Source organism: Henckelia pumila, chromosome 4 (assembly GCF_033568475.1).
Source record: "Henckelia pumila isolate YLH828 chromosome 4, ASM3356847v2, whole genome shotgun sequence".
Lineage (NCBI taxonomy): Eukaryota > Viridiplantae > Streptophyta > Magnoliopsida > Lamiales > Gesneriaceae > Henckelia > Henckelia pumila.
This window is the reverse complement of record NC_133123.1, coordinates 7,098,593-7,116,199: the sequence shown is the minus strand read 5'-3', so window position 1 is coordinate 7,116,199 and position 17,607 is coordinate 7,098,593. Positions and strand designations below refer to the sequence as shown.

General features: G+C 31.5%; 1 protein-coding gene across 2 annotated transcripts; it reads left to right on the top strand.

Moving 5' to 3' along the window:
* The first annotated feature begins 5,517 nt into the window (after positions 1-5,517).
* On the top strand, positions 5,518-15,050 carry LOC140862944 (uncharacterized). 2 transcript variants are annotated; one of them, XM_073265974.1, is made up of 12 exons: positions 5,526-5,884; positions 6,596-6,700; positions 7,313-7,399; positions 8,052-8,098; positions 8,878-8,935; positions 9,027-9,140; positions 9,351-9,470; positions 9,726-9,834; positions 10,728-10,798; positions 12,265-12,470; positions 13,366-13,549; positions 14,641-15,050. In XM_073265974.1, exons 2-12 carry the CDS (start codon positions 6,619-6,621, stop codon positions 14,664-14,666), a joined length of 1,104 nt encoding a protein of 367 aa, XP_073122075.1. In that variant the 5' UTR covers positions 5,526-5,884; positions 6,596-6,618; the 3' UTR covers positions 14,667-15,050. The 2 variants fall into 2 exon arrangements, with proteins under 2 accessions (XP_073122076.1, XP_073122075.1); XM_073265975.1 differs by lacking the exon at positions 14,641-15,050 and having other exon boundaries at positions 5,518-5,884; positions 12,265-12,372; positions 13,366-13,543.
* The last annotated feature ends 2,557 nt before the right edge of the window (positions 15,051-17,607 follow it).

Genomic DNA, 17,607 nt, shown 5'->3' with positions numbered 1-17,607 from the left:
AGAGACAAGATAAAGTGTTGTAATTTGGAGTACTCATATTACAAAATAAAAGTCGTTGTATTTTGCAAAACGATTGTCGTATTCACCGTGTGTAGGATAAATTCATCATAAAGAGATATATTCTAACTTTAACCCCCGATTTTACATTCTGATTGTGTCTTGTTCCAGCACAATTATTCAGACATCTATCGCAACATCAACCAAATATTTTCAGATTTGCATAGAATCATGGACGAATCCATGTTAGGGCTGTGCTAGGCTATAGCACAGCCCATTTTTTTTTTGGTTTTATATATATATATATATATATATATAATTTCAAAAATAATTAATAGTATAGTAAATTTTAAATTTTGTATATGTTTGTTGTTTAATTTTTTTTTATAAAATTCAACTTATGACTTCGACTTCTCAAGTCTTAAATACAAATACAAATGAATGTTTTTTTTTGTTTCAGATTAATTTTTAAAATTATAATAGTTGTATGATATTAATGTATTAAAAAAATGATATTTTTTGTAATTTGAGAGAAAAATTTATTACTTGAATAATTAAATTATTTTTTGTTGTATTAAAATAAATTGTAGTGGTTGAAAAAAATGAAAATTTTGGGTCTTATTTATTGTTATATTACTCTAAATTTATGAAATTTTCAAATTGGTTTAAAAATATATTATAAATAAAATATATTATGTTTTCTTATAATACTATATAATTTATAAAATTAAATTCAAGTCCACCCTAATTATAATTCCTGGATCCGTCCCTGCATAGAATATAAACCCAACTATATGTACAATAACAAAAAATGATAAAGTAGTAGACAAATACACGAGATAATTTTAGGAAAAACGATTTTTAAAATAAACGTGGTTTCAAAATGATTCAATACTAGTGCTTGTGTTACCAAGTGGCAATTCAATTACAACATGATATTCAAAGTGTGTATATGGCGATCGAGTCATGGTTGAGAGGTGTGAGACTTTAAATTTATGATAATAAACTTTTTTTCTTGAATAACGACGGACCATAACTGATAACTCCAAAGATTTGTCAAGTATATATAAACTCTATATAAAAGTACCCCAATGACAAAAGTAAATTAAAACACTCATTTAGCTGGCCACTAGCAAAATTTGTGCATGGTACGGGTCTTATAATATGTAGCATAGCAACTCAACATATTTAGTGGCTTTTGGACACATGTGTCCTTTTGCATTTTGTAAATAAAAGTAGCATTACTCAGCCAGTTTGTGGCAAGCAAGGCATGGTTTCCATGCTTACTTAAGGCAGACAAGTGTACTAATCCATATAATTTGTGGTCTAATTACTTATTAAGCTTCCAATTGTCTATTAATTATGCAACGGCATGTTAGGGTACGTGCGTGGACACTAGGCCATATTCTTATCAACGATATTGGCCCCATAAACAAGAGCAAAGACCAATAGGATTATCCGTACACAAGCATTCATAAAAAAAAATAGAATTATAGGTATTTTTAAATCAATTTCGAGTAAATTGAAGAAATTTCAGACTTTTTTAAAAAGTTTATAAAATGAGACTGGGCCACTTGGTCGAGTCATTTATATTATTTAAATTTTTTTTCCAAGTCATTCCTTACGAATTGCGATGGTTTTATACCATTTTTCAGCATTTTCTACCAAGTAATATGTTATCTTCAATCTTCATACACGAAGATAATCAATTTGGTTGGTGTTATCGGACCTTGTTATGGATTTTTTTACCACATTATTCAAACGGGTAACTTAGTAAATGACTTATGTATATATTATCTTCAAAATACATTTAATGATGATAATTTATCAATATATGTGAATCTACTATTTTCTCAAGGGTAATGTTACATGTACATTGAGAGTTACACGTTGGATTACACATTGCACTTGAAATTACATGATTATCCTACATGCATTTTTGAAAGATTTTTTTCAAATAAAGTGCAGGGATAATCATGTAATTTCAAGTGCAATATCTAACCCAACATGTAAATCTCAATGTACATGTAGCATTACCCATTTTTTCAATGGATCCTACGAGCAAGTATTGATAAATCTTCACTCTTATATACATTATTGATATCGTACCCGTAAAAGTAACATGAAATTTGCCATCCCGACGGCTCTCTTATTTCCTTCCCCGACCAACCTCGACCTTGAGCATTTACTGTGAAAAAAGTATTCCGTTAGCCCAAATTTTATTTTATATTTTTAACGTTGGCCCAAAGGAAAATAGAAAAGGAAATCCAAAAAAAGCCACAAAAGAAAATTAAATCGGTTCATCACAGCAAAAGGAATTTGAGCGTTAAAATCAGTAGCAATTGAAGAGGTTTGATCAAGTCTTGAGTTAATAACTTGGAGCACCGATCAATATTGTACCGTGTACGACATTGAAAAAAAAAAAACAGAAACATCTCTTGGAAAAACAGGTACGAGACTCATTAACATTAGAAAAATTAGTTAAATACAAACGTACTTGAAATCGAAATCTATAAAATGGTGGTTTGATAATGTGGTGAGTGGTGATGTGATACTTGGTACAGTCAGGATATACTTGGTAAGAATTGGGTGATGTGGCGAGCGATTAGGCGCCACTAGGAATACTGTGTTGACAGCGGTTGAAAATCGTTGGATCGTGATTTAGAAGGTCACGATAAATGATTGTACGTGACGATTCAAAAGTGAGTGCGATCATGACAGTTTTATGAGATAAACAAAAATATGTTAGATTGATTCAAACCAAAAAGATGGAATATGGACAATTAAACCTAGATTGGTGGTTGAGATCTGAAAGATTTAGGGATGTATTCAGTATTTGTTGCAGATATTTATTGATTTTTTTAAATGACAGACTTTTATGGAGTTGATAGATTTCTAAAAACTTTTTAGAATCTCACATGCTTTTAAAGATTTTCACGAAATCTTGCATATTTGTTTTTCATTACTTTTATTGACATTTGTAATCTTTTTCTAGAACCCTTTGAATTTTGTAATTCATGGTTTTGATTATTATTTATTTATTATAATTATTAATTGAGTATCAATAACTTTTATTTATATGTCTTTAAAACAATTCTATTTCTTTAAAATATTTTTATCTATCAACGTAAATGATTTTTTACTTATCGATTTGGTTTACAAAAATCAATAAGTAGTATTAAATTATTGCAATTAAAAAATTAATATAACTCTATAAAATTTGAATATATTTAATTTTATATGAATGATAAAATGTTTATTTTATTTTAGCAATAGAAAAATATGTTTGTATATATATTATTTTTAATATAACTAGTATGTACGAGACTAGTGTTACTGTGTTAGTATAGAAACTATTTTAATATAAATGAAAAAAGTGTGTGAGTTTGAATTACTTAAGGTCCTTTCTACGGATGTGAGTGAGTCTGTGACCATCTGAATAAATGTGATCTTGATCGCTCAATTCAAAATAGAGGCACTAGATTGAATATGATCAAATGAGGTAATCCAATGGCTGTGTTTTACCAGATGAGGTGAGATATACATAATTATATCAAAATCTGACTAATTAGATTGAATATCAAGCTTATGGACAAACTAATCGCGAAAAAGGTCCTTCAAACTCTTAGAATATTATATATTATATATTAGATATATATATATATATTTGAAGGCAAACATCAATCTCAGAATATTATAAATAGATCACTACCTCATAAAGAAAGTTTTTTAGATTTAGACCATCAGAAACTAAAAAATACACGTATTTTTGTTTAGTTCATATTGTTGCATATAAATTGCGTTCTTCGTAAAAAAAATGTTCGAAAAGCATATAGAAGCGCGTTCGGTTTTGTAGTTTGGAGTATAAATGTTATGAAACGAATGTGTTGTATCTTGAAAGATGATTGACATATTACATAAATATCGTATATTGAAAATTCGTCTTAAAAAGTGATAGAGTTTAACTCTAATCTCGACTTATTCGATTGTCTCCTATCGTTTCAATGTTTTTCAACTGTTTCAGATTTGAATCTCTTACATATCCAACAACAACTATCGAGAAAGATCAAACAAAAGCAAAATTATAAATTAAAAAAAATGACAACTTAAATAGTGTTCAAAAGTGCTTCCTAGAAGAAATCCCAAACACCACCTAAATCATCTTACAAATTCTGTCCGAATTTTTAACTAGAGTTCAGTAGATAGATTGCTTTTCATTTTCTTTCCCTTGTTGCTAACAATCCTTTTTGTTAAATTTCCGTAGTTATAGTCCTCGTGTTATATTTCAATCTTTTGTTGTATAAATTATTAAAATAATAATTGATATTATGTTCATATTATTTGAAAATTTTATTATTTGAATTTTCTAGTCAATTCTCAGTGTTTTCTAATTTATTTTCCCTAGTCAGCCTCGATCGTTATTTGGAGGCGTACATTTTTCTTTGGGCCCAAATCATACATTTGGGCTCTCAAACTGCCTATTTTAGCAATCTAACAAGAGGTGGATTGACTGCAAGCCCACACATCCCAGTTGAATTTGGGTCACGGGTTGAGATGGGTTGGTCTGTTTATTTTCAAAATTAAAAATTTTATTATACATTCGATTATCCTTCCAAGTTTTATTTTTTTTAAGAAAAGTATAAATAAATAAAATTAAAAAATATAAATAATATAGTGTTTTCATAAATAAATAGTCATTAATATCCAACAAATACATTAAATTTAAATGTGTGTGACATTTTCAAAAACATCAAAAGTTAGTTATTATTCATGAAGAAAATGAAAGATGTCAACGTTTTTAAATTTAAATGACATTATATAATTAACTAATCTTTCTGCGGTGTGCTCCGTTTACTATTCTTTCGTACTTTCTTCTTTTTACCACGCAAATTGAAAGTTTGATTATAGAACATTGTCAAACTCGAGTTTTGATGATTATATTGTAATAAAATATTTTTGCGTTTTGAAATTTTATTAGAATAAATAAAAATAAAACTCGAATACAAAATTAAAATTTGGAATGAATTACTCCAACATAAATATATACATGACACACAAATTTATTGCATGTTTAAATAATAATAATAAACAATCATAAGTAAACAAATAAAATTTTGATCAAACAATATTTGTTATTAAAAAATTTGATATTTACTTTCTTTTTTCATTCTTTTGCCTAATCCATATTTTCAAAATTCATACCATTATCCTTTCCAAATTTTTTTATACCATTATTTTTCATATTTATATAAATTCAGAACAAAATTAAAAGTTTTATGTGTTTAAAACAAAAATTTTTATTTTATTTTGTTAATTAAAAAGTTAAATACAATAGCATCTGTACTAGACACCAGTAATAAAATAGTGCTTGAGAGAACTTGAAACACTTCTCAAACAGCTAAAAATTCTTCCAAACAGTACCTAAATCAAATCAAAAGCTTAAAAAACGCCGTGGACTTGTTGCCCCGTGGATACAGACTGCACATAACCGCAGGGGAAAATACCGCACCTGTTTCTCTCCCTTCTTTTTTCCTTTTTTGTTTTCTTCTTTTTGTTTTCTTCTTTTTCTTTTTTTTCCACTCTACACTATCTTGTCTCTCCCTCTATAAATACCAGAGACATTATAACGAAGTATTTTTCTTTTTCTTTTTCTTTTTTTTTCCCAAGAGAGAGGAGAGAAAATTAACGATTCTCATTTTCTCTCAAATTCTAGGTTCCGAGTAGTCTACATTGCAGATTTTACTTCATTCGATAAATTTCTCGTTCACGATGAGTTCAGCTCGAGTTTTAGAGTAATTCAACCAATTTCCAACATTTTTTTCCGTCAAAAATCACCCTCTTTGTTATTTTTCTGATTTTCTCGGAGATCAAATAGTTTGAATTCCAGGTAACGCGGCTTGATTTTATTTTGACCTAATGATGCACTCGAATTTCAAATTTTTTGATTGTATTTTAATTATTTAATTTTATGTTTCTGTATTTCAAGTTCGGGAATATAACTGTTTTTCCATGTCTTCCCTCTTTTGGCTTGAATTTTTAAAATTATTATGATAATGCTGGAAGTATCTCGTCATCTAACTATGTGTAGCAGCTAATGCATTGAGTTGCAGAAGCTATGAAGTTGTTGAGCTGGGTGTCGTTAATTTTTTATTTTTTCCCAAAAAATACCGTTCAATAAAATTTCGGTACATTGAATTGAAAGTCATTCTTGTATGAGATATTTATTGTTTGAAAACCTACATCAGAATATATATATTTTGTACACGTTGTATTGCTTCTCTATAGAGCAAGGTCGATACCCACATTCTGCTATTTAAATCGATGCTTTTCAAGATCTCTTGTACTGTTCCGAAATTTTGTTGATTAAATTTAATTTAGAGAGAGAATATATCCATGCATGAAGCAAAAACTGCTTATTTGAATGTTTATCTTCCAGAAAATATATAGTCCATGTTCTAGGTGATCTATCCTTAGCGTGATGTCCAGGAATCTGTTGATGTTCCGCTGTTCCACAGTAACTAATACTCAAGGTCTAAGGTTTGCTTCTATTAATGTAAAATTTGACGGCGACTCTTCGTTGGATTCAAAAAACTTGCAGGGTTATTGATTGCTTAAAATTTGATGGTATGCCCTCTCGGAAGTGGGAGAATGGCAGCCTTGGCGAGGCTTCATGCTGCTGGAAGTGTCTCGCAAAATGTAAAAGGTAAGGAAGCAAGCAAATTCATCTTTAAATCTGCTTGTGTATGAGAGCTGATTATAGTTATTTTGTGGCTGATGCATGGAGTATAAGATCATAGATTTACTTTGTTGATTCTTTATTAAAAGAAATGTGCTTGTCAAAGTATAATTTTACTGAACATTTTGTGATTTTAATATAGGAGTTCCCTAAAAGGTCTCTATCGGGATTATTAAGTAGATCGTGTTCAACCAAATTTGGCTGGAACAATATGATAGTAAGGAAAGTTAATGAGTTTTGGTTATTATTCTTGAAGCTTAGGAATGATGACAAAACCAGTTCACGAAGTTTATTTGGAGATTAAGTAAACCGCTGAAGAATGAGCGATCAAATGCACGGGCTGCTGAATTTATTCTGACTTCACAAAAGTCATATCTCGCAGAAATCATAAAAATGGACTAAATTTAATTTGTCTGCTGCATACTTTTTTATAATGATTCTAACCTTCTTTGATCACTTGCTAAGAAAGTTCATTTAGTCTTTTCAAACTGACCTTCCAGCCTTTGTTGACTTGTAGTATTTTGTCCTCTACTTTTGCTTCTTTTTTTTTGTCCTCTCTCTCTCTCGCATTATCGGCAGAGGAAGTAGGCCACCGGAAATTAGCTGCGCAATACATACAGAGAGAACTACGTGAGGCAGTTGAAGCAAACTTACTTGATGAAGAAGGTATGAACTCGTGTTAAACTCTAACATATCATTGTAAACCTAAGAGTTATCGATCTAACAGCAGCTCTTGAATCTTATGTCTAATTCGTGGAGATCAGTATTGTGAGGTAGCGATAGTCGCTGGCCATGGTTGCTCATAAGATTTCAGCTCATGCATATTTATCCTCTTCCTTTATTTATTAATAGTGCTTGGTGGCAGTAAAGGGATAAAAAAAAAGGGAGTGGATGTTATCTTTGATGGGAATCCATACTTATTGTTTGGACCATCATCTCCTTGCTCTCCTCTGATGGTTGACTTAGTGAAGTTGAATTGAATTTTTTACATGATTATAGAAATCAATGTCCATGTGATTGACAGAATATCATATTTTATTTAGTGGTATGCACCATTCCGTATGGTGCAACTATATGTTTGCTTGACAGTATTTTTTGTTTTAAAAAACTACTGTCAGCACTTATATTTGATTTGCATTGCTGAAAGATATTTATTTGACTGAGATAAATCTTTTTGGCTCCTTCAATGCTCAGTTGTGCTGGAGGATTTTCTAACTTTTACACCCCACAACGAATTTTGTCTCAGTTTTACCTTTCACTTTCATTCAATTTTCAGCTTCTGATTTCTCAACTTATTTCTGCTGATATATTCCTGTAGATATGATCATATTTGGTTTGAGGCCAATGACAGATCCTTTAGATTTGGTAAGATTTGGAAACTTGCTCATCTAGCCCTTTTCATCTAATGTTTTAGTGCTCTGAGGTGTTATGAAGGTATCATTACGTGTTTTTATGCCATATTGCTTTCAGTTTCGGGGCAAAAAGCAAAAGCATATCTTCAATTTGGACTTACATAGATTGTAATTGTAACCATTCTTTCGGTGTGTAAATTCCCTTTAACAAGGTTGAACAAAATGATCAAGTTACAGAGCGAATAACGGTGTTTAATGAAACTTAGAAAAGCAAAACGTAGAGAGCTAAGAGTGCAACAGGTTGCAAACTTGAAAATTATGAAGAAACCAGACATATGTATGAACTTTAGATCATGGTTGTATAAAATGTTTTTTTATGCCAAGTGCTTGGTTCCATGTGTTGGTCAAAATGATCGGATAGGATTGTTAAACACTCTTAGTCATACAATATATGGAATACATAATTCCCTCGTTAATATTTCATTGTTAAAGAGTCTGGTGTTGAAAATTGGATTAGAAGATGATTTTCCTTGAAACTCAAGTGCAAGGGAAATACATATTATGAAAATGTTATGGCCTGTTAGGTTTAAGAAACTATTATAGCATCTTCTACTAGTGAGCAACAGAATGAAATCACATGAGGTGTATTAATTTTGACTGATATACCACATTTTATGAATATGTTTGCAATAATTTAACTTTTATTTAAGTTGTGTGTCAAACTACATATAGCACTCTTCCTCTCTAATTAGAGTTTAGTGAGTAGTAATCAAGTGTTTGATGTGTTTTGAGGTATGCTGCAATGCTTGTAAGAAGCCGATCAAGGCCAGTCAGTACACTATACATGCAGGTTTTCCTTTGATATTTGGTTTTCTACTTAAGTGCTTCCTCTCCTAATTCTTTTATAGAATTTCTAAACATACACTCTTCACTTTTTCCAGAGCTTTGTCAGTTTTTGATTTCTAGAGCAGAAATAGTTCCAGAACTCGACAGTTCTGCAGTAAACAAGAAGCCTCCACGGAAGGAGAGAAAAAAGTCGGTGATTGCTCATAACCGTATCCTTTTTTCCTCCTTTCCTTGTTTGGGAAGTTTTATTGTCTTGTTATACATCCTTTCTTTGATTGTCCTACATATTCAATGACAACCTGTTATGACAGAGTTTATGAGATGATTTGCATCTTATTTAGGACTTGGAAAAAACTTGAATATACCATTACTTAACTTTATAAATATTCTACATGGTTCAATTTCTTAAATTGTTATAGACCAAGCCACATCACAGAGAGAACGAAAAAAATTCGTTTCTTTAAACTCTGATAATATTGCTGGGACTGTATCATATTTGGATGAGCAGATTCAAATCACTCAGCTTTCTGAAGCTAAAGGTGTTGTTCTACTATATCTCATTTTTCTGCATCTATGTAGTGCAAATGATCACACACCCATTTGAACATTCTTGCAGCAAAAAAGATGAACTTGTCCTTAGTTTCTATATCATTTTAGATATCCTGATTGTTGTTACAATGTTATTGTTCCAAATGTAATACTGTGCGAATGGATTAATGACTCTGTCTCAATTTCCATTTCTGTGATTCTTCTGTCTGTAATTTTGTTTTTTCACTTGTAAAATTATATTGCAGGAAACATGCAAGTAGGTGGCTTCCACTGTATAAATGGTTCAAGTGTTGGCCCTTACAATATAAATTGCCCAGAAAATGTTGTTTTGGATTCTTCAAAGCCTTTGACAGGGTATTTTAAGCTCAAGATCTCACCTCCTCACAGTTGTTTAGTTTTGATATGTTTTCTTCTAATGTTCATCGATCATTATACCGTTACAGTTACTCAGCCAATTATTTCTGGACTTGACTGTGTGATGTACTGTACCTTTTTCCCACCCGAACATTTACTTATCTAGCATTACCAGAGCCACAATTGAGTTTTGCAGTCATATGTTTTTCATATGGCTTTAAATGGTAAATAAATGTGTTAATTTAGGTTACGAAAAGATATGTATAATTAAGTATTAAAATGTGATTTTAGTTGTTAGTGCTGTAACCTGAATCAATTGTCCGAAGGTCATTCAGTAAACCTAAATTCCATGTATTTTAGTTGCTCAAAATTATGAATCCTTATGGGTTGTCAAACATTAGCTTTTTTATTGGGTGCATGAGAAAACATAAAAAAAATAAGCTGTGAAGGTAGAAGATGAAAGATGAATTAAGAACCCAGCTTATACACATTTTCACTGTTATGATTTATGAACTTCTGTCAAGTTTTACTCAAGCTAGTTTCGGGTGTTAAGTTACTTGAGATGAATGAAAACTCAGTGGAAGTGGGACTGTTAAGAAATCAAACATGTTGGAGAATGAGTTCGAAGCTCACTAAATCTTCAGAAAACATTGACTCTCAGCTGCATAGTATTTTTTTGTTATGATTGCCTATGTAAACAACTTTATCATTAATCTGGCCTATTTATGTCTTATTGTCAGTGATTGATGAGTAACACCACACCTCTTGATGATTGTTGACTCAACGTTGATTTTGTTCCCGAGTTGGATTTCTTAGAGTAAAAAACCATATATCAAGTCAAGTAATTCCACTGACTTGAAGAATTTGGGATGTAACCCATTCTTCTCCTGTAGGGAAGCAGCTGAGGCTCCATCAGATCCCCGCTCTAAGAAATTTTGTATGACAACTGCCGGGGAACTTCCATGTGAGTCGCCTACTCTTTGTTGATATTGTTACCTTTTTTTGTAACTTTTAATTTTGCAGGCTGGTTGTACCTCATTAAATTGTCTATATGTTTGCTCAAGTGTTTGTTCATTTGTAAATCTTTCCGACCGTGTGCAGCATACATATTTGAGGTAGACTCTGAGAATAAATTTTCTGCTATAGAGAGTCAGTGACATCAAATCTATATACCAGTCAGATCGTATGTATAAACCCACCTGATTTTGTTAATCCAAAAATAACTCAGTACCCGTTAATGCTATGCATTGTAAATTATTTCTCGAATGCCAACACCATGCTGTTATAAATATTGCAATAATGATTTAAAATTCCGAACATTTGTTTCTTTGCGTTCCTTTTTTTAAAAATACTTTATTGTGCTCAAATCAAAGTGGTTCTGATCCCTTTACCACCCCTTCATGTGTTTCCTGCCCAATTAGACGCCTGTTTTATTTATCTCCATCCCTACATGGCTCTCATAGTCAGCAGTTGAACAGATTCAACAGAATCCAGTAAGAACTTTATAATCTTTGTGATGCACGTGTAAAACCATTATTATGCTTGTAAATTCGATTTTTTTTACGCGTCACATTATTTTGATCTTTGAATAAATGGAGAAAAGTTAATGGTGGATAGCTCGGATACAAAGGTTTTTAGGCAATCATGGTGAAGATTTCCCTTGTAGCACTGATTCAGATGCGCAGTCACTTCAGCAATGACCCTTCTGAAACATAAAGATTTTTTGTTAGATTTGTTGCAAATGCGAAAATGACATTGGCCATACCGACTAGCTTAATGGTGTAGTTCTGGTTTCCACTGGGATCAGGCCACATTGAGACTCACCAAAAATGTCCATACATAATACTAAAAAGAATAACGGAAAAACAAAGACAAAGACAAAAAAGATAGCGGAGGACAGAATTCAGAAAATGCCTCTACATCTTATAAATGCCTGCATGGTGAATGGTTTCATCAGTAGAAACTTGAAATTATTTTGTTAGATTTTCAACGTCAATATGAGTTCGGAGTCCTTGTACTTCTATGAATATACTATATGGTGCAGGTAACATTCTCCTCCTGTATGGTTCAAAGCCATATAAGTATTAAAAGAAGTAACCTCTCTTTTCTGACAGAGCCCCTCAACAAAATCTCTTTTAGACTGACAGCTCGTGTGGTTCCACGAAACTTTGTTGTTGATTCATGACTAACTTTTTCTAAAACTTGTGCTTAGGTCATGAGATCTAAATCAGTCGGTAGGAAGAGAGCAAACACAAATAAATGTGCCCCAGGGAGCAAGTTATAACTATATTTTAGTGACCAAAGTGAAAATGGTCTATCTGATTTTGGACATGGTTATCCTTCATTGCTTTGCAGTCCAACTTGCTTAACAGGCTGTCTATAGTTGTGAGATATTACCCTGATGATAATGACTGTATCTGACATTCTCAGATGTTCCTGCTCCCCTAGCTACCAAAGTATTCTATTCCCAGAGAAGCCACCATCTTCGAAGAGCCATTCGTTTCATGTACTATGAAGGATCAAACAAGGAGTGTAGCGGTGAGTATCCGAGTATTGAAGTATTGCCAGTAAATGCAGTTCAAACACAAACTTCATCCCCCAGCAACAGTTACCATGAACCAGCTGTGAACCAGCAGGTTACGGTCTGCCACTGATGTATATCTGGTTACATTACAATAATTTTTACTTGAGAACATGAGTTCTTTGAGATGTTCATAGCTGTCATTTATAATTTGCCAGTTGATGGATGAGCTACAAGTAAACCCTGGAAGTTGTTTTGAGAATATTATTTGACCAAAAAAGAATCTTATATGAATTGGATGGCCACTTTAAGATGAATAAGGACCTCATAGGAACCTATTATAATAATAACAGTAAATTATTGTTCATCATAAAACTACAATTTTCATAATTTCAAACCTTTTTACTGAGATGCCTGACAGTATAAACCTGATACTTACATTTATTACAATCATCACATAAAGATGTAAATAAGTTTAGATGGTAATTTGGTTTCACAAGTAATTGAGGTGCTATGTTGGATTGAAGTCGAAGTGAAGTTTAAATCCTTGATGGTCATGGAAAAAATAAATTAATCTTTACTATAAGTTAAGAAATTATAAGGCGATTTCATAAAATATTTCCGTTGGAGTGGTCACTAACAAGTGTTTTTCTTCTTGGTAGAACATCCTAATGACTTTTTCATAGATCCGTGATTCAAGATGTGTCTTATCTAACTGTTACAGTTTCTGAAATCGGATTGTTCTCCTTGTGAACCATAGGTTTATGACCATATATCAGTGCCCGTGATTTACGTTTCTCTTTATCATTATAATGTCTTGGACTTTATCTTAACAAAAATAGACTGAAAAAAATACTTTGGGGCTGAAATTTGTTCTCAGCATCACCTGCCACACTATTGCCACACTATTAGTGCCTCGGATCACTAGCATGTGATTCAATACTTGCGTATGTACATATTAATCCTTAACAACATGTCACAATAACTAAACCTGTTTCTTATTGGAACAGAGAGAGAACCAAATTTTGCATCGGGCTCCAGAACCTGATAAAATTGCTTCAACAAGTCCAGAAATGCACTCAGGCAAATCAGAAGGATTTGTTCCATTGATGAACATATCATCTCAACTTCCTGTGAATAATACCCTAGGACCTCATTACATGCCAAAGTCTTATTCTTTTGCAGGCAAATCCGGTAAGTCTGTTAGTTTTAGGTGTTATGCTCTTTCTTTAAAAAGGTCAGTTGTGGAACCCCTCATGTCTAGATTGGCATGGCATGTAGGGATAGGTTGAAAATGAAATAGCTGTATTGGCTTGTTTTAAAGCACATGATTGGTATGTTTTACACACGGGATTCCCTATTTCCATGTTCCTATACTCCTGGGTTTAGCTAATCTCGTTCTTTCAATTTTTTTAATTGACAAATTTTCCCTTAATTATATTTGTTTTTAATAATATAATTGGTAATAGTAACAAAAAACAAAAGTAAAAATAAATTATAATAGTAGTAATAATAATATGAATGATATTAAAAATAAAATAATCACAATAATATTAATAGTAGTAATAATGATGGTGATGATGGTGATAGTAATTCGGTAATAATTATAATAAACTTCATATGTATTGTTGCTATTTATATTTTTTTAACTAAGAGTGATTTGGATATTAAAAAGAACTCCATTCAATCCATACAATTTAGTCATGTGACTGAAATTAAGCGAGGTATAAGTAGCATAGGAAATGTAATGTTTCTGCTATTTATTTCCTGTGTCCATTCAATTCCAAAACTCATTCCATTTTCACCCAATTGTGCTCTTCTATACCAATCTAGGTCTTAGATAATTGGGATGGTATTTAGTTCTGATTCCAGGGTAATCTGGTATTTCAATTTTTTTGTATTGTGGTCTGATTTATAGAGACAAATAATGAAGTCATACCATTCCTCGTTACCCCCATTGTAGTTTAATAATCAACCTTTCACGGATACTGCACTCTGCAGTATACCCTTATCACAACCTTGTTCTTTTTTATTTACTCAATTTATTATTTTTTTTCTTGTTCCTGTGGTTCTTATATTTTTGGGATTAGTGATTATTTTCCATTAAAATTTTGAGCTTTATTTACACAGAATTACATTATCAAGGATGCAATACTAGTGTGGAACTAAAATTTGTTACACGTTCCACATGATTGTCGTTTCTTAAACTATTGTATTGAAAATTTCAATTTGTGTGACCTGCCTGTTGAACTTATGTTTGCACATTTAATTCATTGGGTTTGCAGGAAACCCTCTAGGTACTGTTCAGTAATGTGAAGAACTCATCGAAGTTGTACAGGAGTTCTGAAGGAGATTTTTTGCTTGGTAAAGTTGGTACTCATTTTTGCTCTAATTTATGAGTTAGTCTATTACTCGGCTTTGAAAAGAAAAACAAATGGCTTATGACGGTAACTTCTTTGTACATCAGATATTTGACTGGGATAACACCCAACCTTAAGTTAGTTTTAAATTTGTGCAGTGTCGAGAATTGTTACGCATTTTTACTGCGCATTAAATAGTATACTGTTAATGAAAACAGGAAATTGGTGCAACTGAAATTTAGAGAAATAGAAACGTGACTGGGTGTTGGCTGGATGTTGATAATTGTGGGTCAAATAGTTTTCTGTACTTGCATCGTAGCATCCCGCACATTTTACATGCAACAAATCATTTTCACAGAAAGAAACATCTACTTTTTGTCTCAAATTATGCATCTGGCATCATTTACTTTTAATCGGAATCAGTGGTGGGCACACATTTTACATGTGTGATACATGGTAGTGGATAAGGAAATTTAGATTTGTAAAAGTGAGGATTTAATAATTCACTCAATTTGGTTCGTGGGACGAAACGATGAATGATGTATACATAGAGAGATAATACATCGATACGTGTGGATAACAGAATGATATATTACTCTAATATTTGTAGAACTTGAGTCAAATGTTGGGCGAAATTAACACCGGATGGTGCCTTAGATTATTTCTGGAAACACAAATTACACATGTAGAGCCGTAGAGGTGATAATAGATATGCATACTTGATTTAATGGCTAGGCATGACCAACTTGTGTCCAGCAACTAGGACCATTTCATTATCTCATCATGTGGAAGTTGTAGGTTTGGTGGGAGCTTCACTTGCTTTTATCCAAAGAAAATTCAAGTTGTTTCAATAGTCATGTATGAACCGTGGTAGTAGCGACTGAGTAAATAAATCCTGATATTGAAATAGTTGAGGCTTTTTCGAGCTTGTCCGCTGTATTGTTTATAAGAGATGTGAATTTTTATACGATTTGAGACATCTAAATTTTAAGGGGGACTCGGGTAGATTTGAAGCTAAGGATTTGAAATTTATTATAACAAATCTATGTGTTTGTTTTGGTAAATCTACATGACAACGATCAACTTGAGTCGTCGTTAGAGTACTTTGTTATTTTCCTTTCTTAGGCAGGCATTTTGACGTTTAACAAGTCACAAGTGAATGCAGGATTTTCTAGATGATAAGAATTCATACAGCTTTTAGATTTGTTTTACGCTTTAAAAGTTCATTGTTCGCTTTGGCCTGTGTAATAAATCTATTTCATCTATAATGTTTTAGCTGTGTAAGTGGGGAAGCCCTTTGAATTATATGAGTGGCGACTGCTACCTAACATATGCAATACAATTAAAGAAAGAAACAAGATAAGAAGGAATCATCGATCCCGCAAGTTGGGACTTGCATATCATACGTACTGTTTCCTTTCGTGATTATGAAGTTGATTGTTTAAAAATGGTCATTTTGCTTAATTTAATCCGATGCACGAATTTTGTCATACGATTTTATGAATTTATATTCGTGAGACGGATTCCATGTTTTCAATTAAAAGCAATATATTTTGCATAAAAATTAAATTTTTTTAATGGGTTTGGTCGGAGATCATCTCATAAACATTAACAATCAGGATGAACCATTCCGATGATAAAGTTGAAGTGATAGGTAATGTTTTGTAGAGCTTATAGGAAATATTTTTCAGTTTTTTCTTCATAAAAATTTAAAACTATTGGGAAAAAAAAGTTGGAAAATGTTACGTAAAAATTCTTCCAAACATTATATATATCCCAGTCTACATGCACATAAAAGTGAAGATATGGGCCTTACATACACGGGTCCATAGGCCTGGGTTTTTCAAACTTCAGCGAGGCAATATTTATAAATTAATGAAGAATATGAACGCCACCGACCCCTATAAATTTATAATAGCAGTATAGTTAATATAATAGCTACCCCATTATAATTCTAAAAAAAGGCTACCCCATTATAATACATTATAGGTGTGTGCATGTCCAGTTGAAATTTATTTTATAAATGTTTTTTTAAAAAAAATTTGAACTTTTTTATTTTTAATAATTTATTTTAGATTTTTTATAATTTTTTTTAATTATATATATATATATATATGTAAAAGTAGGTTTCTTTTGGATTCATGTTTTCACCATTTCTCTATTGCACAATTTCACATACATGATTTTAATTTATTTTTTTTTTTTGAAAGAACATGATTTTAAAATTTTGATTTATTTGGATAGACGAAATTTATTTAAATTTTAAATCCACTATGTATTTAGTCTGTTTAATAGTATATCCACATAATTTGATATACTTAACTCACTTCATTCTTCAAATCAAATATAATTTTAGATTGTATTTGGATTGAAAGATTTAATTGAATTTCATTTCAAATCCATATATTAAATCAGTTGTATCCATTTGACTCTGAAAATTAGAAATTAGAATGGAGATTCTGAAAATTTCCTCCTATAATTCAAATTCTTCCTTTCAAAGGTTGTAGTTGAATTGATTGATTTGCTTTAAGATTATGTTTGGAGGGAAACAATGTGTGTGTGTTACATAATGATTTTGTTTTTCGAAAGTTCAAAGTGGAGTTGGTGAAAATTATTACTTAAAAGACAAAAAATGTCACCATATTTGCTAGATATAAACACGAGAGATCGCCCAACTTATTTGTTAAGATAGTAAAATAATCTCAATTTTTGTGACTAGTTTTTCGTTTTAAGATTTTTTATTTTATTTTTAAAATAATAATAAAAAAAGAAATACAAAATGTAGATGTTATCAGCATGTTATCTCATGAATATAACGAACACTTTAATTTTGGGATAAGGTTGCATGTGGTGGTCTTAAATTTATTTTCATAATGCATTATGATAAGTTGA

Excerpts from the sequence above, each read along its gene's own strand:
- LOC140862944 (XM_073265974.1), top strand. The coding sequence starts at position 6,619 with ATGGTATGCCCTCTCGGAAGTGGGAGAATGGCAGCCTTGGCGAGGCTT. Across the intron at positions 6,701-7,312 it reads TGTCTCGCAAAATGTAAAAG|AGGAAGTAGGCCACCGGAAA; the intron begins GTAAGGAAGCAA and ends CATTATCGGCAG. Across the intron at positions 8,099-8,877 it reads TGACAGATCCTTTAGATTTG|GTATGCTGCAATGCTTGTAA; the intron begins GTAAGATTTGGA and ends ATGTGTTTTGAG.